At 32.8% G+C, this 25,972-nt stretch overlaps 2 protein-coding genes and 1 pseudogene across 2 annotated transcripts; 2 read left to right on the forward strand and 1 right to left on the reverse strand.

Moving 5' to 3' along the window:
* The first annotated feature begins 9,870 nt into the window (after positions 1–9,870).
* LOC101267494 (NAC domain containing protein 52-like) lies at positions 9,871–10,830 on the forward strand. The gene has a single exon (XM_004234828.5). The coding sequence runs from the start codon at positions 9,982–9,984 to the stop codon at positions 10,828–10,830; it is 849 nt and encodes a 282-aa protein (XP_004234876.2). The 5' UTR covers positions 9,871–9,981.
* A 154-nt stretch (positions 10,831–10,984) lies between these two features.
* Positions 10,985–21,099, reverse strand: LOC101262493 (uncharacterized). The gene is made up of 7 exons (XM_004234755.5): positions 20,963–21,099; positions 20,729–20,807; positions 14,817–14,865; positions 14,604–14,700; positions 11,968–12,020; positions 11,601–11,663; positions 10,985–11,395 (listed from the first exon to the last, which is right to left on the reverse strand). The coding sequence occupies exons 1-7, from the start codon at positions 20,979–20,981 to the stop codon at positions 11,126–11,128; spliced, it is 630 nt and encodes a 209-aa protein (XP_004234803.1). The 5' UTR covers positions 20,982–21,099; the 3' UTR covers positions 10,985–11,125.
* LOC138347331 (uncharacterized) lies at positions 17,197–18,393 on the forward strand (annotated as a pseudogene).
* Positions 21,100–25,972: the final 4,873 nt, after the last annotated feature.

Here is a 25,972-nt window from a genome sequence, read left to right on the forward strand (position 1 = left end):
AGGATGGGATTTTTCGGATGTGTATAGACTACCGGCAGTTGAACAAGGTAACCATAAAGAACAAGTATCCTCTTCCTCGCATTAATGACTTGTTCGATCAGTTACAAGGTGCTTGTGTCTTCTCTAAGATTGACTTGAGATCCGGTTTTCATCAATTGAAAATACGGGCAACGGATGTGCCAAAGACATCTTTTCGAACGAGGTATGGGCATTACGAATTTGTAGTGATGTCTTTTGGTCTTACGAATGCCCCTGCTGCGTTCATGAGCTTGATGAACGGGATTTTTAAGCCATATTTGGACCTCTTCGTGATTGTATTCATTGATGATATACTGATATACTCAAAGAGCAAGAAAGAACATGAGGAGCATTTGAGAATGGTATTGGAAATGTTGAGGGAGAAAAAGCTTTATGCCAAGTTCTCTAAGTGTGAGTTTTGGCTAGATGCGGTGTCCTTCTTGGGGAACGTGGTTTCTAAGGATGGAGTGATGGTGGATCCTTCTAAGATTGAGACAGTGAAGAATTGGGCAAGACCTACTAATGTGTCAGAAATAAGGAGCTTTGTTGGGTTAGCTAGCTACTACCGCCGATTTGTCAAGGGATTCTCTTCTATTGCTTCCCAACTGACGAACTTGACTAAGCAAAATATCCCATTCCCATGGTCGGATGAGTATGAGGAAAGCTTTCAGAAGCTCAAGACTCTGTTGACTACTGCACCAATTCTCACCTTGCCCGTGGAAGGTAAGAACTTCATTGTCTATTGTGATGCATCCTATTCGGGTTTGGGTGCAGTGCTAATGCAAGAGAAGAATGTGATTGCTTATGCTTCAAGAAAATTAAAAGTGCATGAACGTAACTATCCAACTCATGATTTGGAATTGGCCGCGGTAGTGTTTGCATTAAAGCAATGGAGACACTATTTATATGGGGTTAAGTGTGAGGTCTACACGGATCATCGTAGCCTTTAGTATGTCTTCACTCAGAAAGATTTGAACTTGAGACAAAGGAGATGGATGGAACTACTGAAGGACTACGACATCACTATTTTGTATCATCCGGGGAAGGCGAATGTTGTAGCGGATGTTTTAAGTAGGAAGGCGGGAAGCATGGGAAGTCTAGCTCACTTGCAAGTTTCTAGACGCCCATTTGCTAGAGAGGTTCAGACTCTGGCTAACGACTTGATGAGGTTAGAAGTAAATGAGAAGGTTGGATTGTTGGCTTGTGTGGAGGAAAGATTTTCCTTTCTTGACAAGATTAAGGGAAGACAGTTTGATGATGAGAAACTAAGCAGAATCCAAGATAAGGTATTGCGAGGAGAGGCTAAAGAAGCACAAATCGATGAGGAAGGTGTTTTGAGAATCAAGGGAAGGGTATGTGTACCCCGCGTCGATGATTTAATCAACACTATTCTGACTGAGGCTCATAGTTCAAGGTATTCGATACATCCGGGTGCAACCAAGATGTACCGTGACCTAAAGCAACACTTTTGGTGGAGTAGAATGAAGTGTGATATTGTGGATTTTATTGCCAAATGTCCAAACTGTCAACAAGTAAAGTATGAACACCAAAGGCCCGGAGGAACACTTCAGAGAATGCCCATTCCGAAATGGAAATGGGAGAGAATCGCAATGGACTTCGTGGTTGGTCTTCCAAAGATGATGGGTAAGTACGATTCCATCTGGGTGATTGTTGATAGGTTAATAAAGTCTGCTCATTTCATTCCGGTCAAGGTGACTTACAATGCAGAGAAGTTAGCCAAAATCTATATCTCTGAAATTATTCGGTTGCATGGGGTTCCACTATTCATCATATCAGATAGAGGTACGCAGTTTACTTCCAAGTTTTGGAGAACATTGCATGCTGAATTAGGTACTAGGTTGGACCTTAGTACCGCGTTCCATCCTCAGACCGATGGTCAGTTTGAGCGAACGATTCAAGTGTTGGAGGATATGCTTCGCGCATGTGTGATAGAGTTTGGAGGCCATTGGGATAGCTTCTTACCCTTAGCGGAATTTTCATACAATAATAGCTATCACTCAAGCATTGATATGGCTCCATTTGAAGCATTGTATGGTAGGAGATGTAGGTCCCCCATTGGTTGGTTTGATGCGTTCGAGGTTAGACCTTGGGGTATTGATCTCTTGAGGGATTCGATGGAGAAGGTGAAATCTATTCAAGAAAAGCTTCTAGCGGCGCAAAGTAGACAAAAAGAATATGCAGATCGAAAGGTTAGAGACTTAGAGTTCATGGAGGGAGAACAAGTCTTGCTGAAGGTTTCGCCCATGAAAGGGGTGATGCGGTTTGGTAAAAGGGGTAAGCTAAGTCCAAGGTACATTGGTCCCTTTGAAGTACTTAAGCGAGTAGGGGAGGTGGCTTATGAGTTAGCCTTGCCTCCAGGGCTGTCCGGAGTACATCCGGTATTCCATGTGTCGATGTTGAAAAGATACCATGGGGATGGAAACTATATTATTCGTTGGGATTCAGTCTTGCTTGATGAAAATTTGTCTTATGAGGAGGAGCCTGTTGCTATTTTAGAAAGAGAAGTCCGCAAGTTGAGGTCAAGGGAGGTTGCATCCATCAAAGTGCAATGGAAGAATCGACCGGTTGAAGAAGCCACTTGGGAGAAGGAGGCAGATATGCAAGAAAGATACCCACATTTGTTTAAAGATTCAGGTACTCCTTCTCGCCCTTGTTTTCCTTCTTGTGATCGTTCGGGGATGAACGATGGGTAAATTGGTATCTATTGTAACAACCTGTTTAGTCATTTTAAGCAGCAGATTTTATTTCTGGAAAAACAGGCTGAGATGACGGAGCCCACGACGGACCGTCATGGACACGATGGACCGTCGAGGGGTCTCGTTTTAAAACACTTAGAAATTCTGAAAATTTGGTACTGAGAATCGACTCTCTGAACTCTGTGACGGACCTGTAGGACGGACCGTCACAGGCACGATGAACCGTCGTGATCCGCCGTTTCAAAACACTTCAACTCTTGAGAATTTGGTACAGGGAACGATTCTCTGAACGTCGTGATGGAAGTGCATGACGGACCGTCGTAGGTACGACGGGCCGTCACAGACTCCTTAAGGAAATCGAGTCTCTGACGAACCTGCATGACGGGCCGTTGCAGGCGCGACGGGCCGTCACAGGTTGCATAATCCCAGTCGGAGTCGGATTTCTGGTTAAGTTTTAAAGGGGCGTTTTGGACTATTCTTGCTATAATTATATATTTCGTGGGTCTATATTAATAACTCAATTTCTTGGGGGATAAAAGAGGTAACCTTGAGTTAAATTGTGGGTTATTATTGTCATCTTTTACACTTAATTACATGTTAATTAGGGTAAAAGAAGGAGGGTTTGAATAAGAAAAGAATAGAAAGAACAGAGGAGGAAGAGAGAAACGATCAAGAGAGGGAGAAAACGAAGAGGATAGCCAAGATCTTGAGAAAATTTCTTGCTTGAATCACTAATCTTCGGTGGAGGTAGGTAATGGTTTTCATACTATTCGTAGTAAACTCTTAATAGTGAATGATTTGTATTGATAGTATTGTAAACCCTACTATGTGCTTAATTGTATGCTTGCATGAACGTGATTATATAATTGTGATTATATGAAGCATGATGAAGCTATTGAATCCAGAAACTTGATAAAAACCTAATCTCTTGTTAATGATGATGCCTTGGTAAGGGAGAAGGCTTGATGAACTAAAGTAATGAGATTGATGATGCCTTGGTATAAAAGAAGGCTTGATGAATTGATAGAATGAGATTAGGGGATCGGGTGTCACGAATCGACACGTAGATTTAGGGGATCGGGTGTCACGAACCGACACATAGATTTAGGGGATCGGGTGTCACGAACCGACACGTAGATTTAGGGGATCGGGTGTCACGAACCGACACGTAGATTTAGGGGATCGGGTGTCACGAACCGACACGTAGATTTAGGGGATCGGGTGTCACGAACCGACACGTAGATTTAGGAGATCGGGTGTCACGAACCGACACTTAGATTTAGGGGATCGAGTGTCACGAACCGACACGTAGATTTAGGGGATCGGAGTGTCACGTACCGACACAAGAAAAATAAAGATAATGAATCTTGAAAGATGTTAATATACTCAATCTAATGAACATGATTCCCAAATGAGTATGGTATTGAGGCTTGAGTCCTCATGTGTGAACTTGACGGTAATTGTTAATGATATAGTACTTGTTGTTGCTACATGTTGAGTATCATAGTTGATTTTATGATATTACTCGATATATATTGTTTTCTATTTTGAGTTGGCCGATGATATCTACTCAGTACTCGTGTTTTGTACTGACCCCTACTTTTATGTTTTTCTTCTTGTTATTTGTGGAGTTCAGCAAACGTGTCATCGTCTTCAACTCAACAGTAATTCTAGCCAGCCTTCGTCACACCAGATCTTCAGGGTGAGCTAACGCTTCTAGCTTGGACTGGATCTTCTTCCTCATGTCTTGATGCCTTGAAGTTCCGGCATGAACTAGCTTTTATGTATTTTTAGCTTATTAGAATACTCTTAGTTTAGTACTTTGATCATAGATGTTCTTGTGGTGATGACTTCCAGATTTTGGGGATAATAATAGTTATTGATTTTATTAATGAGTTTAAGTCTTCCGCATTACTTTATGTTGATATTACATTGAAATGTTAAGGTTTAGATTGGTTGGTTCGCTCACATAGGAGGGTAAGTGTGGGTGTCAGTCGCGGCCCGAATTTGGGTCGTGACACCAAGTTTGTCACGACCCAAATTGGGTCGCGACTGGCACCCACATTTACCCTCCTATGTGAGCGAACCAACCAATCTAAACCTTAACATTTCAATATAATATCAACAGAAAGTAATGCGGAAGACTTAACTCATTAATAAAATCAATAACTATTATTATCCCCAAAATCTGGAAGTCATCACCACAAGAACATCTATGATCAAAGTACTAAACTAAGAGTATTCTAAAAAGCTAAAACAAATAAAAGCTAGTCCATGCCGGAAGTTCAAGGCATCAAGACATGAAGGAGAAGATCCAGTCCAAGCTAGAAGCGTTAGCTCACCCTGAAGATCCGGTGTGACGAAGACTGGCTAGAATTACTGTTGAGTTGAAGACGACGGCACGTTTGCTGCACTCCACAAATAACAAGAAGAAAAACATAAAAGTAGGGGTCAGTACAAAACACGGGTACTGAGTAGATATCATCGGCCAACTCAAAATAGAAAACAGTATATACCAAGTAATATCATAAAATCAACTATGATACTCAACATGTAGCAACAGCAAGTACTATATCATTAACAATTACCGTCAAGTTCACACATGAGGACTCAAGCCTCAATACCATACTCATTTGGGAATCATGTTCATTAGATTGAATATATTAACATCTTTCAAGATTCATTATCTTTATTTCTCTTGTGTCGGTACGTGACACTCCGCTCCCTCATATTCATTAATCCTCTTGTGTCGGTACGTGACACTTCGATCCCCTAAATCTATGTGTCGGTTCATGACACCCGATCCCCTAAATCTACGTGTCGGTTCGTGATACCCGATTCCCTAATTCTACGTGTCGGTTCGTGACACCCGATCCCCTAATTCTACGTGTCGGTTCGTGACACCCGATCCCCTAATCTCATTCTATCAACTCATCAAGCCTTCTCCCTTACCAAGGCATCATCATTAAAAGAGATTAGGTTTTTATCAAGATTTGGGATTCAATAACTTCATCATGCTTAATATAATCACAATTATATAATCACATTCATGCATGCATACAATTAAGCATATAGAAGACTTTACAATACAACCCAACACATATCATTCGCTATTAAGAGTTAACTACGAATAGTATAAAAACCATAACCTACCTCCACCGAAGATTCGTGATCAAGCAAGCAAATTTTCCCAAAGCTTTGTGTTTTTTCCCTTCTCGATCGTCTCTCTCTCTATTGATTTCCTTCTCTCTCTTTCTCTTGTTCTTTCTATTTTCTTTATTCAAACCCTCTTTCCTTTACCCTAATTAGTATATAATTAAGAATAAAAGATGATAATAATAACCCACTAATTAACTTAAGGTTACCTCTTTTATCCCCCAAGAAATTGAGTTATTAATATAAACCCACGAAATATATAATTATCGCAGGAATAGTCCAAAACGCCCCTTTAAATCGTGTAAAGAAATCCGACCCAGACCGGGATTACGCAACCTGCGACGGCCCGTCGTGCCTGCGACGGTCCGTCTGGCAGGTCGTCGCAAGGTTCAGAGAATGGATTTTTATTGAAGGCTCTGTGACGGTCCGTCGCATCATGAAATGATAATTATTATTTTTTATATTATAAGTATTTTTGTCTTTATTTTTTTAATTCACAAGAAGTTATTACACATGACTTACCCCTCTTTAATTATTATTTTTAATAATATTCATAAATTTCATAGTTTTTATGTCTATAACCTCCAAACTTAAATTTGTAAGTTTATAATGTCTTATGATATTTCTCTATTTTGCCTACAAATTCATATTAGTTTCATAAAGATTCACATTCAAAATTATTCTTGCTCTTCTTCGTCATATTGTTTTGGTTTGTACCAAAAAAGAAGTACATGATGGTATGAATTATTTCATTTCAAGTCTTTATTTTTTATTTCCTCTATTTTGTCTATATATTTGGTTTGTGAATGAAATTAACATGTAACCAAAAAATAAAATAAATGAAGTTAATAAATATTTCATTCTCAAGTTCTTATTTTTTGTTTATAAATTTATATTTACTTTTATGAAGATTCACATAGAAAATTATTATTTCTCTTCTTCATCATATTTGTTTTGTGAATTATCTAACATCTAACAAAAAAGTACACAAAGGTAAGATATATTTCATTTTCAAGTATTTCTTTTTATTTCTATGTACTTGGACATACTTTTTTAATTTTTTTATGTTTGTATTATCATTCATCAAGCCAGTTGGATTTTTAAAAATGTCTTTGTAATTCTTAAGATGTGTTGTAAGTATGCAATTATTTTTCTAATAGTCAGTTTTTCGAATATAATATTGTGTGATAATAATATTTGTTAAATCTCAAGAAATAATTATTGTGTAGTATTGTTAGTAGTATTGAAAAAATAATATACAAATATATTACATATAATTTAAATTTCTTTGTTTCCTTTGATATAATTTTTTTTAATTAGGATATGATATTTTATTTTTTTATTTTTACTGAATTGATTGCATATGATAAAGAGTTTGATACATAGAGCAAAATATGGTGACGGATCTACTTGCAAATGAAGATGATTGGGGGGGGGGGGGGGGGGGATGAAACATAATTAGAGATTATTTTTGCAAGATTTTTTTTTTACTTTGACTTGTATTAGTAACTTAGCTACTTTGCTAGAATTTTTGTAATTTTGGTTTGTATAAATAATGTAGTTAAATGTATTGTCAATGCTAATCATTTGATCATTAACTATTCTACTTTTTCTTTGTTACGAAGAATAATTAATATTATTATCCTATTTCAACAACAACAAAAAATTATGATGATTAGGAGTTTCATTTTTATTATACTTGCAAAAGAGTAATTGAAAAAATAAAATATTACTTTCATGATGCATTTTTTTTTGCGTATGTAACAATTTGTTTCTGTCATCGTTCATTTTGTTTGAAATGCATTTATAATTTTTATGCAGTCACCAATTATTATTACTATTATTATTATTATTATTATTATTATTATTATTATTATTATTATTATTATTATTATTTTGTTCATTTTTTGTTTTTATTTACCCCTTATTTTCATTTATTTATTTTATACATAAAATCAATACATAAGTGTTAATACATTTAATGTCTAATAAAATTATACATTTGAATTACTTATAACTCATGTCTCCTCATCTTACTTGTAACTTCTAATATTAAATATTATTCATAACTTTTGTATATTTCATTTTTTGATAATTCTTATAAATATTAAGTTAATATTTAAAAATTATAATAAACAAATGTAATAATAAAGACATAATAAAGATTCTTTTTTACTAAGAGTTTGTATAGAAAATTAGTACTCCTATAAAAGATAGAGCAAATTAAAATATATAAAATATTTTCAATGTAATACAATATATTGTTAATTTCAACATATTACCTCTTATTCCATAATTTAGTCTACCACGGTGAATGTTTTGTTCAACTATATACATATGAATAGTTTGCACTTAAAAAAATACAAATATATATATATATATATATATATATATATATATATATATATATATATTTTATATGTTTAAAAAAATGAAAAAAAATGTATGACATCATAGATGAAGAGAAATATTGATATTATCTTATATATAAAATACTAACCTAAATATAAATAATATATATAGTCGCGCGAAGTGCGATGATTTCGCTAGCAATAGATAGATTTGAACAACTATAATACCAACCAATAATCACTTGTTTGTACTTTTCAGACTTCTAGTTTCTATACTAAATAGTCAATAATTCATGTCTCATATTAGAGGATCATTTCACTAAATATGGTGTTCGCATATATATTACTTCATTGCTTACTATATTAAGATTAATTAATTATTTTTTCTCCCTACAATTAATATGATCCCTGAAAGTTAAAAATAAATTTTGAAAATTCAATTTTTTCCCAGGAAGCTAACTAATATGAACAAAAGATAATAGGTAAAATTAAGTGGTAATATCTCATATGATCACTCAACTAATATTTCTTTTCACAGAAAGTCACTCAACTTTCATTATTAACCTCAAAGCCACTTAACTATGTATTGTTTTCATAGAAAGTCACTCAACTGATAGTTTTCACATAATGTCACTTAACTTTCTTTTATAATCTCAAAATCAGTCAATTATAAATATTTTACCTACAAGTCGCTCAACTTTCGTTATTTCATTTAAGAAGTCATGCAATTAATTTAAATATTTTTTTTATTAAATTTTATTAAAATACAGTTTTGTTAACAAAATAATATGTTGCTTATTTTAATAATTTTAATGAAACATATTTTTTAATAACTAATTTCTTAAAAAAATAATAAGAGTCTCATTTTCATTATTTTATTAAATTTATTGAAACATTAATTTTGTTTTAAACTAATTTCTTGAAAATAGTAAAATACTTATTTAATATATTATTTAACTTTGTTGAAAGATAAATTTTTTAAAAACAATTTTTTTAGATAAAGAAAATGTTCTGCTGCCAGGCACCAACACTGGTAACGGTGATGATGCCATGCACGCATCATTTTCGATTTAAAAATATCCTACCTTGTAAACCTTAATATTTTTGTATTAAAATCATAATAGTTATTGTTCCTTAAAAAATTAGTCTAAAATTAGAAAAAAATTGTTCAACGAAATTTAAAAAGATAATTAAAATGAATATTTATTATTTTTTAAAAATTTTAAACAAAATTGTATTTCAACAAAATTTAATAAAATAATTAAATGGGCATTTTGTTATTTTTGTAAAAATTTGTTTAAAACAAAAACTATCATAACAAAATTTAATGAATAAAAACTATAAATTTCTACTTTTACTCACAATCAACTCTTACTTTAATAAAGACATGTTGCATGCATTTTTAAAGTGAAAACAATCAAAAATAAAATACGATAATTAAAAAAAAAAATAGAAAAAGGTCAAATTTTAAAACACGAAATTTTACTTGCGTACATTTGATTAAACTTTCACTTTAGGAAATTTCTAACCACTTACGTTTGAAAATAAGGATATAAAGTAACTTTTTGTTCAATTACGGTTATAGTAGTAATTTAGGAAATAAAGTTACTTGAGTTTGTTAAGTAATTTGAGTTTTTTCCATTAGGGTAATAAGATGTGTATAAATAGATAACTGTCTTTGTTTAGACTTCATAATTCACATAATTAGTATAGCTAGGTTAATTGTGGATCAAGAATCAATGTCGAAGCAAATGGGAATACGTTTTCATCCTACTGATACGGAGTTAATCAACTATCTTAAGAGGTTTTTCAAAGGTGAATTATCATTAAATCAACAATGTCCTATCCAATTTGCGGATATATATGGAGATCAACCACCATGGGAGATATTTGGAGCTAATTCTAAAGAGAAGTTTCATTACTTCATTACTCCTCTGAAGAAGCGGAAGATTAAAGATAAAAGGTTTTGTCGAACTTGTGTTAAAGGGACGTGGAAAGGGCAAACCGCAGAAGATCTTATAAGGAGGAATAATATGGGTCCTGTGGTAGGGTTTAAGAGAAATTTCAGGTTTGAAACAAGTGAGTGTGGCCAAAATAAAACCTGGTTGATGATAGAATATCGTGTTGCGGATAGTTTCTTTAAGGAAAACAATCATATTGTTAAAGAAGATTTTGTAGTGTGTCGAATCAAGAAGAAGAAGGATGTGGATCATCATGTTATGGATGCAGAAGATGAAGGTGTTGCGGGTGTTATTGATCCTATGTTGTTGCTTGAACCTAATCATAATAACGACTACTCCACAACGGAATTAGATCAAGTTAGGGTTTGTGAGGCTATAACTTTGAATGATGATGTTCAAAACAGTAATACAATGGAGAATAGAGAGACATCGTTGGAAGTAGAAGAAAGCGACAGAGTTGATGGTATTAGAGGTGATGAAGATATGTGTAGAATATTCGAGGACATCCTTGACGTTGATATTCCTAATGTAATTGATGATATTAAAAGTGATGAAGATATGTATAGAATGTTTGAGGACATCGTTATTGGTATTCCGGATGAATGGTTAGAGGATTCATTAGTTTGAAAAGAAATTGTATATAGTTTAATTTTGCTCATGTATAAATAAAGATACATTTTGTCGATGTTCTGATTATGAATTGTGCTAACCCGTCTCTTTTTTAGGTTAATCCTAGCTAACTCCATATAATTAGTGGGTACAACGAATTAAAGAAGTAATATAGGGGAAAAAACAGGCAACCAGACATTAATTATAGTTATGTTTTAATTATACTGCTAAATTTTATGAATTTAACTGAAGCATGACCTACCGAGTACGCATATCCTGTATTTGACATGAAAAATAATAACAGCAGCGTGCATTATGAATCACTGGTAGGTGTAGTATCTGCTGCTTCAGATGATCTAACTATTGCTTCAATAGTGTCCATGTCAACTGTCATAACATCCTCAACTTCAGCCTCAGCCTCAGCCATTACTTCATCTGCATCACCTGCACTCGCTATAGGTTCCACTCCATTAGATTCAATTGGGGAACCCTTCGTTTCTGTTTCTGTCTCTGCTTCTGTTGCAGCATGTTGTATGGTATATGGATCGCTAGAGATAGTCAATGTTGATGTAACTAACAAATTCTGCAGACACCGTAAAGCATGAATGAATACTCCACAACTAGTAGTAATTACAAAAAAAGACCATATTCAAGATTTGCAACTAAGGAGTTCCCTCCAGAAAGTTGTCATTCAAGATTTGGACGTTAACAAGTGTTGAGATGACATCAATGAGATTAAACAATGTGAAACTTTATAAGCACTAAAAGGCTCCACATAGGAATCAAACCTTTTCTAGAGCCAACGCTAGCTTTGACAGCTTGGAATAAATGTTCCGCGCATCCAACAAAATCTGCTCAATATTAATCAACAGATTAGAGACAACGAAAAACCAATATATCAAATGTTTATATTGAAAACCAGAAATCAGTCATCAGCATGAAGAGAATCATTGTAGCAGTGAATAGAACTACTAAATACACTAAAAATAACACCTCATATTGAGCATACTCCCACTAAGACGACTTCTATACTAGAAAAACACAATCTTTTCCATGAAATAGAGAAACACAGCAATGAATTTAAAGGAAAATCATGTAGAATTAAGCACTAACATATCCAACATCGTGAAAATTGAGATTGAAAAAGACTTTCACCTCACAAAGTCTTTGTAACGTAAATGGAGGGCCTTCAACAAAGCTGTTGAGAGCTGCAAAATCAAGGTAATGCGGGAAAGATCAAAATCAGAGTAATGAACCAGAAGACAAGAACTTATCTCAACTGCATCAGGAGAAAACCAAACAAGATGTGAAATGGTAATATATTTTAGAAGTTTGGTTACAAAGTGAGCCTGGAGAAAACACCATTGAAGCACCCACAAAGTATAACAACTTCAGACTTTAGTTCAACATCCAAGTTAAAAGGCTGATTTGATATAATAAAATTTTATTTGACAGGTAAATGAAGTAACATATCAGGAGTTACTTTTCACATGATACAATGTGCTACATTATTTTTTCAGGTGAGTAGTTTTCCAGTAACAGGTTGAGCCGGACATGCCTTAATAACCATAACTGAGAGATCAGCAGGCAAATGAAAACTCTTCAAATTTTGAAAGTGAAGCAGATGAATCAGCTTAACTGCTACCACAGAAGAGAGTAACAACACTAAATGGGAACTTTTTCTTGTTTATTTGAAACTGTGACAAATCATAACCCGCTCCTGGCATGCAGAAAGTGGAATATGCCTAGTGGGAGATTTTCCTTTGAACACCCCTTAGAGACACCCACCTTATAAGCAGTCAGAGGTTGGAAATTCTATTTGGAAGCAAGCACATGGTACGAACATCTTAAAAATGGGAGATGAAAGATTTCTCTTTGAATTTGCTTTTAGATCCACTGTAGAACAGATTATGAAGGGTGAATGGTGTAGGAAGAATCTCCTCGTCCAGCTGCAATGGTGGTCTGCATTGATAGGAGCAATCAACAACAGTGAATTACCCAGTTCAGTATGGACCAGACTAGTTGGATTAACTTTGCAATCCTGGCCACAAAAGGCCTTTCAAAGCTATTGGAGACAACTGTGGAGGTTGGTTGGATACGGAGGAGACGACGCAACTTCAGAATCACTTGAAATGGGCCAGGATAAGAGGGGAGGAAAGTGAGGTTCCAAAAGAAATAACCTTGGAGGAAAATCCGGCAACTTCTTCCATCGGAGAAGACAAAGGAGAACAACGGGTGGAAATTACAGCGACTTCAATTGGTGTCTCACAAGGGTGGTCCCTCACACTAGAATGAACAAAAATGAGCATTGGGAGGAGATTGCAGCAGCCAGGGTTTGTGGGACGGTCCTTGTCACTTGTGGAGAGTCAAAATTCCTTTCAAGGTTTCTTGCTTTGTCTGATAAGTGGCAAGGAAAGCTTACTTGACCCAGGAGAAATTCCAAGAGGACTTCAAATTTATTCAAAATGTTCTTTATGTGATCAAGATGGTGAAAGCAATGAACATCTTTTCCTGCACTGCAGACAACTACAAATTTGTGGCACATGTTCTGTTGCCTGGCATTAACTGGACCATGCCTAGTGCTACTATAGGAAATTTTAACTGCTAGAAGAGTGTTTCGAGAAGAAGATTGGTGGCAGATCATCCCAGCTTGTGTATGGTGGATAATATGGAAGGGAAGGAATTCAAGATGCTCTGAAGATAAAAGCAATCCCATTCAGAAAATTAGAAAGCTTATTTTTGTGATAATAAAAACAGAACATGGGGGGATTAGGTAAACTAGTGCATCTAGAAGGAATGCGTAAATTTTTTGTTTTGTCCAGGATCCTCCTTATACTTTTGTATGTAAAGACCAGAATCAGCTCTTTCTTTAGCTGATTTCACTGTTAATACAAGTGGTTACCTTCATCCAATAAAAAATAATAATAAGACTGTCATCAAGCAAATATTGAAAATAGATATAAACAGACATTCTGGACAATAAGTTGACCATCAGTACATATATGCAGTACCAATATGCAAATGCATTTATTTGACCATTTCACAACAACCTAACCAAGAAGAGCATTATTTACTCCTACTCCACTTCTTCCTTTTTCCTCCATTCAACCTTTTTTTTACATCACATTTCCTCCCTACTGCCTAAGAGCATGCATCTTAAAACATCAACATTGAACATCCTAACAAGTAGTGAGACCCCAAGCTAAACACCCAAAAAAAACAGACATCCGAACACATGTTATACAGCTGCCCACACAAAAAGCACGACCAATTTTAGGAGAGTCCTATACTTCCATGGCACCCCAAGCTAAACACCAAAAAAAATCTAACATCCTTACACATGCATACTACTATGGCATGTGAATTTCTTTTTTTGGCCTCCAGTAAGCACAGAAAACAGGACAATACAGGAATGTATTCTAGAAATATGACACATTATGTATTATCTTTTATTATTTTGGATAATAACAACACTGTTGTTCCTATCAGCCAGCGCGGATATTGACTTTTCCACCGGGGTACCTACCATCTCCCACCAACACATGGATTGGTAACTCTACCTACTAATCAATTTTAGGAGAACCATATACTTTTATGGCTTGTGAATTTTTTTTGCCTCCAGTAAGCGAACAAAAACAGGACAATACAGTAATGTGTTCTAGAAAGAAAAAAATATATTCTATCAGCATATTTTTCTCATAGAATTGTTACAGACAAATAAAGCTAATTGTCCCTCCCCCATGTCAAAGGAGAACGACAGGAATAGGTAAGCCAAATTACTGCGGGAATACCATCATCCAACCTCTTAACCAACTCAGGTAAGCTCTCTTCTAAACAGGACTGTTGCTGTTCAATAGTCATTTTTGCCTCGGGATAATCTGACAGGACCTTCAATAAAGCATTTAAGAGTGGTTAAAAGTCCATATACACAATACAGAAATATTAAAACACCATAAATTGGAAGACGACTATAAAAGTTGTCATACACAAACAACTTGGCATACCTGCTTAAGATGGAATGACAGCATGCCCTTGAGTTTGTCCCAGTCATGCCTGAGCCAAACATACACAAGATAAATTGTTCATGACACGGAACTTCTAAAATCATAATGCAATAAACAAGAATACAACAGAGACAACTCTTTTTTGTTCTTTTCTTTTTCTTTTGGATCAGAATACAACTCTTTTCTTCTTCTTGAAAGAGATTATTGTGTAGAATTTAAGATTCTCCAAATGTACTTCCCTAGCTAAAAATGAGAAAAGACAGTCCCACATGGAACAGCTTTTATCACACACTTCAAAAAGTTCAAATTTTGTATACAAAGAACTAGAATTTAAAATTGAATCTATTCAATTTTCTCTTCTGATCTAGATATAGTTTCTCCTAACCTGGACTGAGAAATGAAACCCTCAAAGGTGCTCCTTGAAAGTGGGGAAGAACAAACAAATTATCATTAAGCAGGGGCAAATAAGTCGATAGCAGTGAAGACTGAACAAACAAATAATAACATTCCTTGGATGGTGAAGTGAACATGATAAGTGGGTCGGTCAAGATCACTCATCATGCTTCATGGCCATTTCGTGGTACACGTTCCATTTGGTTACGAAGTTGGATTTGTCAAGCTTAAGAAACCTATTATTTCGGACAAAACCACTAGATCAAGTGGAATATACTACCAAAGAAGGTCGCAAAATACTTCCAAGATATATATATATATATATATATGTATGTATGTATGTATGTACATATTACATAGCAAGTTTCAAGAATTATAGTCTAATAAATTTTTTGTCTAATTTCTTCAATTTTTATATATTTAAAAAATCATATAAATAATTTTTTTACTGTTTAACAAAATAATAAATTTGGTTGACTCTTGAAATTTTATCGGTGGCACAAAAAAAGGGGACAAAAAAATGATTTGCATTATTTGAAAATTACGTAAAAAAGTATTGTAAAATTTCTTTAAAATTATATATTTGCCCATAAATTGATAAAAGAAATAATATACAACATTTGAAAATTACCCAAAATATTACAAATTATAACAATTAACATAAAATATTTTTTAATATATATATATATATACACACACACACACACACACACAAGTAGAGACAAAATAAGAGAACGAAAGAGACATGGTATCTTGTGTACTATAATCTCAGCACCTACAGGGCTACAACAATAATGTCATCAAGCCTTCCAATTGAACTCTCTAATGGAGCATGCAGCTAATAAACTTCAAACCTTACCAGGCCAAACTGAGCCAAGCCAAATTTTTGTATGTTGCTAGCCCAGTTGTTTTGTCATGTTAGTAATTAATGTTTGATGCATTCTGCTCATATTTAGGGCATCTTCAACCCCATTCTCCATTTTACACTCCAAATATAGAGTTCTCTATTTTGCAATTGGAGCCTCTACACTATCTTGAATTAGTGCATTAAGATCGCATTCATCCTCGATTATCATGTTGTGCAGTATAATAAATATAGTCATTATATCATGTAGCACTTCGTTTCTCCAAAAATGTGGCAGTCCTGCAATAATTGCAGAACGTGATTGCATAATTCCAAATGCACGTTCGATATCTTTTCGGCATGATTTTTGTTTCATTGCAAAATACTTCTTCTTTTGGGAACATGGATCACGACTAGTTTGGACAACTGTAGAACATTTAGGATATATACTATCTGCTAAATCATAACCCATGTTGTATTCTTTTCCTTGACTAACATTAAGGGCGGAGAGGCGCAATACAGCTAGAAGATTTTGAAAAATAAATGTGATGACTCTAAAACATTAATATCACTATTTCTGCTGGGCAAACCAAAATATGTCTGCCATATCAAAAGGTCATAATCCGAAACAACTTCATGAATAAGTGATCCACTACAACCTGGACAATGCCCAGCCACACCGTTGGAATTGAAGTCCGCACATTCATTTAATTTCAAAACAAATTCTAATATTTTTATTTGTCCTTTAAAAGAATTTCTGTCCTAGAGATTCATCTAATAATAATGATGAAATTTTATCTTCATCATCTTAGTTGGAATTTGTTTTTTAGATAAATATAGTTATATGTAGATATTAGTAGGATAGAATGTAATCTTGATTTTTACCATTGAATAGATTTCACCTTATTATTAAGGTAGGATGAATTATATGTAAATATTAATAGGATAGAATATAATATGGTATGTACATAGAATTTTATTTATCTAAAATAAATTTGATATAAAGATGAGAATCTCATCCTCCGGTTAATAATAAGGTCTATTCAATGGTAAAAATTAAGATTACATTCTATCTTACTATCTACATATAATTTTATTTATCTAATTTGAGATAAAGATGAGAATCTCACCCTACAGTTAATAATGGTGAAAGTATCTAATGGTAAAAATCAAGATTACATTTTATCCTATTAATTTCTCCATATAATTCTATTTATCTAAACATAATTTTGAGATAAAGATGAGAATCTCATCCTACGATTAAAATATGGTGAAATCCATCCAATAGTAAAAATCAAAATTACATTCTATCCTATTAATATCTATATCTAATATATTTGAATTCAATTCTTGTCACTTAGGCAAAATAATATATTCACGTTTCGTCAAATTAATTGAAAAAACGTCTCGATCTTGTGAATACCTTGTCAATGAGAATAGACTATTATGTCAAATTTATGTAGACAACTCTCAAGACCTAATCACTGGCGTATTCCAATCCTATGATCAACTTTGGGGTTGGGTTAAAGAAAACTATAATAATTCAAAGGAAGAATTATGGATATATCGCAGCAAAAAAAATCTTTGCAATGTCGAATAGCCATAATTGAGAGGGCAGTAAGAAAATTAAGTGGATGTATTAGACAAACTGAAAATTTGCATCCTAGTGATCCTTCAGATATAGATATTATGAGTGATCATTTTGTAACTACTAATAATATATTTATATATATATACTTATTATACGACTTCGGTTCATTTTTTCTGCAAATTCATCAAAGAAAAACCGCTACTTATGCAAGTACCAACTTATAAAAAAGATTTTAAGTTTGATCATGTATGGAATTTGATGAAAGATTTTGAAAAGTTTAAGGATATTGATACCGAAAAGAGAAAAGTTCAAGGACAAGGCTTTCTTGCTCTTCTTTGCAATCATCAAACTCTGGAGCTCCTATCTTGAATCATCTATAGTATCATCTCCTAACCTATCATCATTTTCACTTAATTTAAATGAGGATTTTGCAGGTGATTACACTTCATCAGAACGACCTATTGGGTTGAAGAAATCAAAAAATGAATAAAACAAAAGATAAAGGTCTTTCATTAGTCGTGAAAGTTTTCGAAGCAGAAAATAAACGACTTGGTAAGATGTTGTCAGAGTCAGCTACAATTTTTTTAGAATGATAACTTAAAGAATATAGAGAAGAAAATAAAATTTTAAGGACAAGTTTAGAAGCTATTAGTGATCCAACTGTTCGAGAATACATGCGACAAGATCAACTACGGATAGTTGAAAAAAGAAATCAACCACAGCCGCAATCACAACCACAAATTTTCTAGATCATACACTAGTTATTTCTGAATATTGGTGAATCTAGAAATGAACTACCGGACTACTAAATTATTGTTGTAATTTTAAAATTATATTGTTATGTATTGTATTATTGATTATTATGTTATGTATTGTATTTTTAAATTAAAATTTTCATCTTTATCTTTTAAATTTAATGCATTCTTCATAGTGAAAAAGAATAATAATTTTAAATTATATCACTTAAAAGTGAAGAAAACTGAAAAAGTTGTTTGAAATATTATAAATTTTCGGAAAAATGCACAAGTAACCCATCAACCTATGCCCGAAATCCCAGAGACACGCTTATACTATATTAAGGTCCTATTAACCCCTCCCCCCCCCCCCCCCCGAACTTATTTTAGAAGTAATTTTCTACCCTTTTACGGCCTACGTGGCACTAACTTGAAAAAAAAAGTCAACTAGTGTTGACCCCACAAGATAGTGCCACGTAGACAAAAAAGGGGTAGAAAATTAATAATAAAATAAGTTCGGGAGGTAATAGGATCATAGTATAATATAAGTGTGTCTCTGAGATTTCGGGCATAGGTTGAGGGGGTACTTGTACATTATCCCTAAATTTTGGATGAAAGTAGTATATACTAACATATATATTTTTTAAAATGTTTTATTACATTAAAAAAGAATTACGAATATTACAGATTTAATAATGTTCTTATATGATTTATAATATTTTAATTAGAAATGCTTTATAATAGAAATAATAATATGATAATCAAAAAGTGAAAAAGAGAATATTTTCAGTAGTTCTCCAAATTCACCTCTCTATAATTAGAGAATAGAGAGTGAAATAGAGAGTAGTTGGAGAACTCATTCTCTATTTTACTCTCTAAATATAGAGAATACTAAAATATAGAAGGGTTGGAAATGGTCTAATGGCTTAGATTCAGCTTGAGCACATCCATGTTATAAGACTAGTTTGATTAGAGACCAAACTCAAGAACTTAACTAGTCTTTGCTCTTTGAAGTACTCAAGTACAACAAACAGCTTAACTTGCAGCCAACTTGTACAATATTATAATAAACTTTAGATAGCTAAAAGAACTATCCTACTCCAGTATAATGTTTTTAGTCTCAGGTTAAAGAATCTAACTTTCTTCAGTGACAATAAAAACCTTTGACGTTCTTGTAACCTATATGGTCAAATTTCCCAGTAAGTTCCGTTCCAACTTTGTTGAGCTAGTAAACAAGCAAGGCTAAGTTGTAAAGTAGTACAAGATAATGTCAATCACGAAAAAACTTGAATGAAAAAATACTTAGAAAATAAAAAGGAATATAACAATGCTCATACATGAAATACGAATATCAATCTTATAGCAATAGTATCACTATATTCTTTTATCTCAAAGATATTCTAGCTAAACTTGGGGCAATGAAAAAGTTGGAGCAATATGGTCACAGGTTCGAGCTAGGGAAGCAGCCACTAATTCTTCCATTACGATACGCTATCTATATCTAAGTTGCTCAGACTCCTGTGCATGTATCCGACATAGGTGCAAATCCGATGATCAGATTTAGCAAAATCTAAATTCAAGGTTCAGGGGTATGGATCTAGGTGCTAGGATTCGGATAAACATTTAAAATTATAAAACATAGCTATAGAGATATTCTAAATTTTGAAAGATCCTCTGAGGTTGTCTTCCCCAAGACCCCAACTTCTACTTTCATGCTCTATGGCTCTTCCCCTCTAATAAGAAAGAGAAAATCATTGCTACCGTCTACCAGAAGCCAGAACATGACCGGTAGAGTTCTTAGTTTCTTCCTATTTGGACTGAAACATGAAGCAATGAATATTGACGAAAACGAAAAACTAAGGAGAAGACAAAAGGACTACAAACTCGAAGGTATGTCATTTCCCATGTCTTAAATCTATTTTAGCTTTTATTTTGAGGAATAAAAATCTCAATTTCCCCAAAATGTGTCTATGGACTGTGATCAAAGTATTTGATTTGATCAAAGTATTTGAGCTTGGCTTAGCATAAACTAACTAGAGGTAGCCATAATTTTAGCAGGCCACTGAAACAAGATTTGTCTGTCAGATCAACTAAATGTACCTTGTTCATCCACATTAAACACTCACTTTAGGATGCGGCAAATACTAATATCGATCTTCCATTCAGATGCAGGTAAAAGAGTTTGCATAAAAGAACAACAGTAGCAAGATTATAGTCTGTGACAAAAATTTATCGCGTTAACCATTTCCACATCAGTTGAGCAAAGTTTAAAATGGGGCTAGCTCAAAACTGCAAATCTAAACTAGCCACTTGGAAATAAATAATATTGTAGGGCAAATTAATAGCATACCAATACTTCCCACTAGCTGCCATTACTTCAATTACACTCTTAACTTCTTCATCATTAATCTGCTCTCCAGATTCCATGCCTGCAGATCCCAATAATGCCCATAGTTAGTAGAAAGATGAAAACCCAATTTCGTATAGCGCAAAAATCACAGGAATCAGCCAAGAAATGATACATAAAGCAGCGTTCATTCCTTCTTAAAGCGGAAAATACACACATTTAGAGAAAATTGAATACCTGGTTGAGGAGAATCCATATATTCTCGAAGAAAAGGGAGGTTCACGCACCAAGATTAAACCCTAATTCATCTATTACAGAAGAGAGAATTTGTTTTGCAACTATATTTGAGGGGTTGGATGGGTCGGGTATGGGTCAAAGAAATTCATGTGGTTTGGGTAATGGGTATTGACTTTTTTTTAAAAAAAATAAAAATATCAAAAGTAGAGAGGATCTATTTTATTTTATTTTTTTATTTTACAAGTTATTTTTAATTTGTTAAATATTTTCAAAAATTAAAATAATTAGAAGTAGATTTGATCAATTTTTAAATCAATTCAAATCGGTAATAAAACTTTAACTGAAAATAAACTCGGACGAAAGAGCAACCATCATTAATGTCCATATTGGTGTATCTCTCTTTTTTGAATTATTTAATTGGTGCCATTATAACAAGTTATTATAACACCTTGTAAATTATAAATTAAGATTGAACAATTGAATTTTAATGGTGTAGAGGTGTTAAGGTCAATTCATAAATGTAAAAAAAAATAATTTGGAGATGTATTAAAGTCATTGGAATACTCTAGTAAAAAGTTTAGTTGAAAATTTTATAACTAACTGAGTTTCGATATAAATTTTTACCCATGGCAATTCCAAACGGACATATATATTAGAATATGAAGAGTTGTGCGTTTCATAATCTATCAAATTAAAAGTATGTGACTCTAATTTTCTAACGCAACAAATCGTTCGACAATCTGATGTATAAGTAAGAAGTTATGCGCATTTTGTATCAATTAGGAGGACAGAAACAATCATCTCAATATTCAAGTTAAAATGTCCTTTGTGACATGTACTCATATCATATGTATGTTCTTCAATGTATTTTTCTACTTTCCACATGTTATTATGTTTATCCTAAAAAGAAGTCAATCTAAATAGACATTCTTATTTTAAATATTTACAAATAAGTTACCATGACAAGATGTTTGTCGATTTAATAAATGAGTACTCCTATCTTTAAATGTAGAAGCTTAACTATTCTTTCCAACTGCTTCTTTGAAATGAATATTATGCCTTTTTTAATATAAACAACACTATTCATAAAATCACTTCTTGTATGTTGTGATGCATATTCATAATGTGTATGGATAAAGATAATTGGACCATCTAAGAGATGATCATGATGAAGAATTTCATGAGAACAAAATGGAGACATACCCAATATGGGTGATGTGACTTCTAATTGTTGAGTTGATAGTAAAAAAGATTATTGACCATCAAACGGATTTATGGGCACTGGTCTTAGCGACTGATCGGGCATCAAAAGTTAATCATTACTAGATGATGTCTCAAATGAAACATTAGCTCTTGATATCTCCATATTAGGCAAATCATTCTTATCACTAGTTGAAGGTGAGCCGTAATTTGAAAGGTCATGATAATCTATATTCACAAGATAAATTGACTTATTTAATGTGATATTCTTTTTTATATGTGTAAAAACATTATTCGCAATAAATTTTTGATGCGTTGAAAATAACTGTAACAAAAATAAATAAAAGAAGATTGTGATTTTTATCAATGAATCTTATTATGTTATTTTCTTGATTCATCTCTCCTTGACTTCTCCAAGATTTGAGAGTTTTCAGTAGTATACTTCTCGAATTGTTAAATGATGTAGACCTCATTGAGAAGTATTTGATCTTCAAGTATGTCGAAAAATGCTTTGTCATCTCAAGTCTATCTTTGGGAAAAACTCTGTTGACCACTCCTTCGAACAATTGTATAGTTGGTGTTATAACTTTCTCCAATCTTTGCAGAATGCGTGTTGAAGAGTTCTCTTCGAATTGTATTCAAAATGTCTTTGAATATCATGCATATCCCTTATTTATAGTTGTAGAGGGTGGACAAGATTACTTATAATTGGTGAAAGATGTCATTTTGACACTTGGTAGATTGTGATTGGTTCCTAAATTTAACAAGACTACCAAATCATTTGGATGTATGGTGTCACCTTGTTAATCTTGAATGTTTAGTCATTGTGGTACGTGGCATGAGTTTGAACTTAAAGATAGAAAGGACCTAAGAAATTGAACTCAATAAAATAGACTTAATCATTCGTAAAGCCCACATTATACATTTAACTCAAATGCATATTAATTTAATTCAAAATTCATATGAATTTTAATCCAATAAAATTTATGTGTCTACAAACGTTCCTTACTTCGAGACTTGTCGATGTGTAGTCTTGCCAAAACTTGACGACGACACTTTAAGTATTCATTTAAGTGTTTTCATTTTTTTAAAACTTGTCGACTTGTGGGTTTGTCCAAACTTGATGACAAGATTTAAAGTATTCATGAATGTGTTTTAATTTTTTCAGACTTGTTGACGTGTAGGCTTACCGAAAATTAACGACGAGAGTTAAAGTCTTTATGAATGTGTTTTCATTTTGAGAATTCAAAAATATATGTTTCTTGTCATCGCACTCTAGTTAGGCCACTACAAATGATTTGTTTGCAGTGATCCTCATTGAGATGCGTTTGATCTCAGGTAACGTTACAAAAAGATTGTCATTTCAAGTAGTTTCCTTCAATCCTTGCAGAATGCTTCTTGAAGAGTTTTCTTCGAATTGTATTCAAAATGTCTTTGATATATTGTGATTGATTCATGAAGTTGACTAGATTAGCACATTATTTGGACATTCAAGATATTGGATGCCCAGTCATCAGTGGCGAACCCAGAATTTCATGAAGTTGATTAGATTAGCACATTATTTGGACAAGCGACATATTGAATGCACAGTCATCAGTGGCGGACCCAGAATTTTCAAGAAGCGGGCTCAAGATATAAAAAATAATACTAAAATATGGGAGTAGGGATTCGAACTCGGGCAGGCTGGAAAAGTTAAGTCATCTTCACCAATGTGCCAAGGGTCACACTTGTATTAATGGGGTCAAAAGTTAATATATACATATAAAATTTTAAAAATTGATCAAATATACATACATATATATATATATATATATATGCGGTTTTATTTTTCAATGAAGTGGGTTCGTATGAACCCACTTGACCCTCTGTGGGTCCGCCCCTTCTAGTCATTATGACACGTGACATGAGTTTGGGCTTCAAGGTAGATGGACCTTGGATTTGAACTCAATAAAATGGACTTAACCATTCGTAAAGCCCAATTTATTCATTCAATTCAAATGCATATGAATTTAATTTAAATTTCATATGGATTTTAGTTCCATAAAAATTTAGGAAAAATTAGCAATTAAGTCATAATACATAACATATTTAGTCAAAATAACAATATTTTAAAATATTTATTTAAAATGTCAGAATGACAATATTTTAACAAATAAAATATATACTTATATAATTCATGTGAAAATTAGGCATATAGTATTTTATATAGTAATATTCTCAAATTATAACATTAAAGTTTGACTTTCAATATATAACATTTAATATATCAAACTACAACATATTATTATAATTAAAGTTTTATTTTAAATAATTGAAAATATTTATTTTAAAAAAAAGAAAAATAATGTTTCTATTTTAAAATAGAAAATAGCACAATTGTTGTGATTATAAATAATTTAATTTGATAACGGATAATAACTAATTAGCATATATTAAGGAATTAAAAAAAATCAGATTATTCAATTTCCTTAAAACGTTCAATTAAGTTGAAATCAAATTAAATTCTTATTTGATTTCTTAAAACGTTCAATTAATTTGAAATCAAATTAAAATTTGTGTTTTTTCCTCTATCGTGTTTCTCTCTCTTGTTTGCAGATTGCATTTTCGATTTTTTGCTGGGGAAAAAATGTGATTTATTGTGATGGACAATAACATATTCATATTAATTAAATATGGTGGAAGGTGGAATCCGTCAGGTTGGTATTTATTATAGTTTGTTGGTTTGTTTTTGGTAATTTTCTTCATTATACAATTTACGGTGTTTTTTGTTTCACAACGTGTATTAATAGGTACCGTATTTGCAACATCATGGAACAGTATAAACGTCTTAGTTTTATTAAAATTGAAACTTCAATTAATACGTGTTTTTTGAAGAAAAAAAGAATAATGATGAGTTAATTTAATAGTAAAAAAGTCAACGAAATTGATATTACAGTGCGTTTAGTAACATGCAAGAAAGAATTATTTATAACGTGTTGGATCATTGTTGTATGACATTTGTATTAAATGTGTATGAAGAGTGAAAGTTTTTTATTTGTATGACTTTTGTTTTGAAGAGAATTGTTTTTTATGTGTTTGGTGATGGAAATGTTAAATTTTTCTTTTAATCCAAAGTATAATTCTGTACCATTTACATTAATAACAGACATGTCATCTTTTACGTTTTCAGATTCAAGAAGAAAAATATGACTCAACAATTGACATTGGATTTTTATATTATGTAATTCATAAAAAAAAATCAAATGGTGTTTCTTGCAGAAATTGTTGGAACCTATCTTGACCAACCGAGGAACGTCAACAGATCAGCGAACACGTTCATGTTAGTACATGAAGGCCAATGTGTGTGTATCTTCTTCTCCTATAAAATTTGTAATACTAAATTAAGACTTTTAATGAAATAAATAATTTCATACTGACATCATTCATACGCTGCCATATAAAGGGACAACCACATCAATTCATACACAAAGCATAAAATAAAATTCTAAGGTACTTTCATACACAGACCATACAACACTAATACATCAATGCATATCTCAATTCATACATCATTTAAACACAATTTATACAAACTAATACGTCGATTCACAAATAAATCATACACTATTAAGACAAACTACGATTGTTAAAAATCTACTCTGTGACTTTCAAACTATAAAATAATACTTATACAGTACTAATACGTCAATTCATACATCAAATTCATACATAAATTATACAATAGTAATACATATTAAAATTGTCAAAAATCTACAATGTGACTATCAAACTCATAAATTGTACCCATACGATACTATTATATCAATTCAT

Source organism: Solanum lycopersicum, chromosome 3 (assembly GCF_036512215.1).
Source record: "Solanum lycopersicum chromosome 3, SLM_r2.1".
Taxonomy (NCBI): domain Eukaryota; kingdom Viridiplantae; phylum Streptophyta; class Magnoliopsida; order Solanales; family Solanaceae; genus Solanum; species Solanum lycopersicum.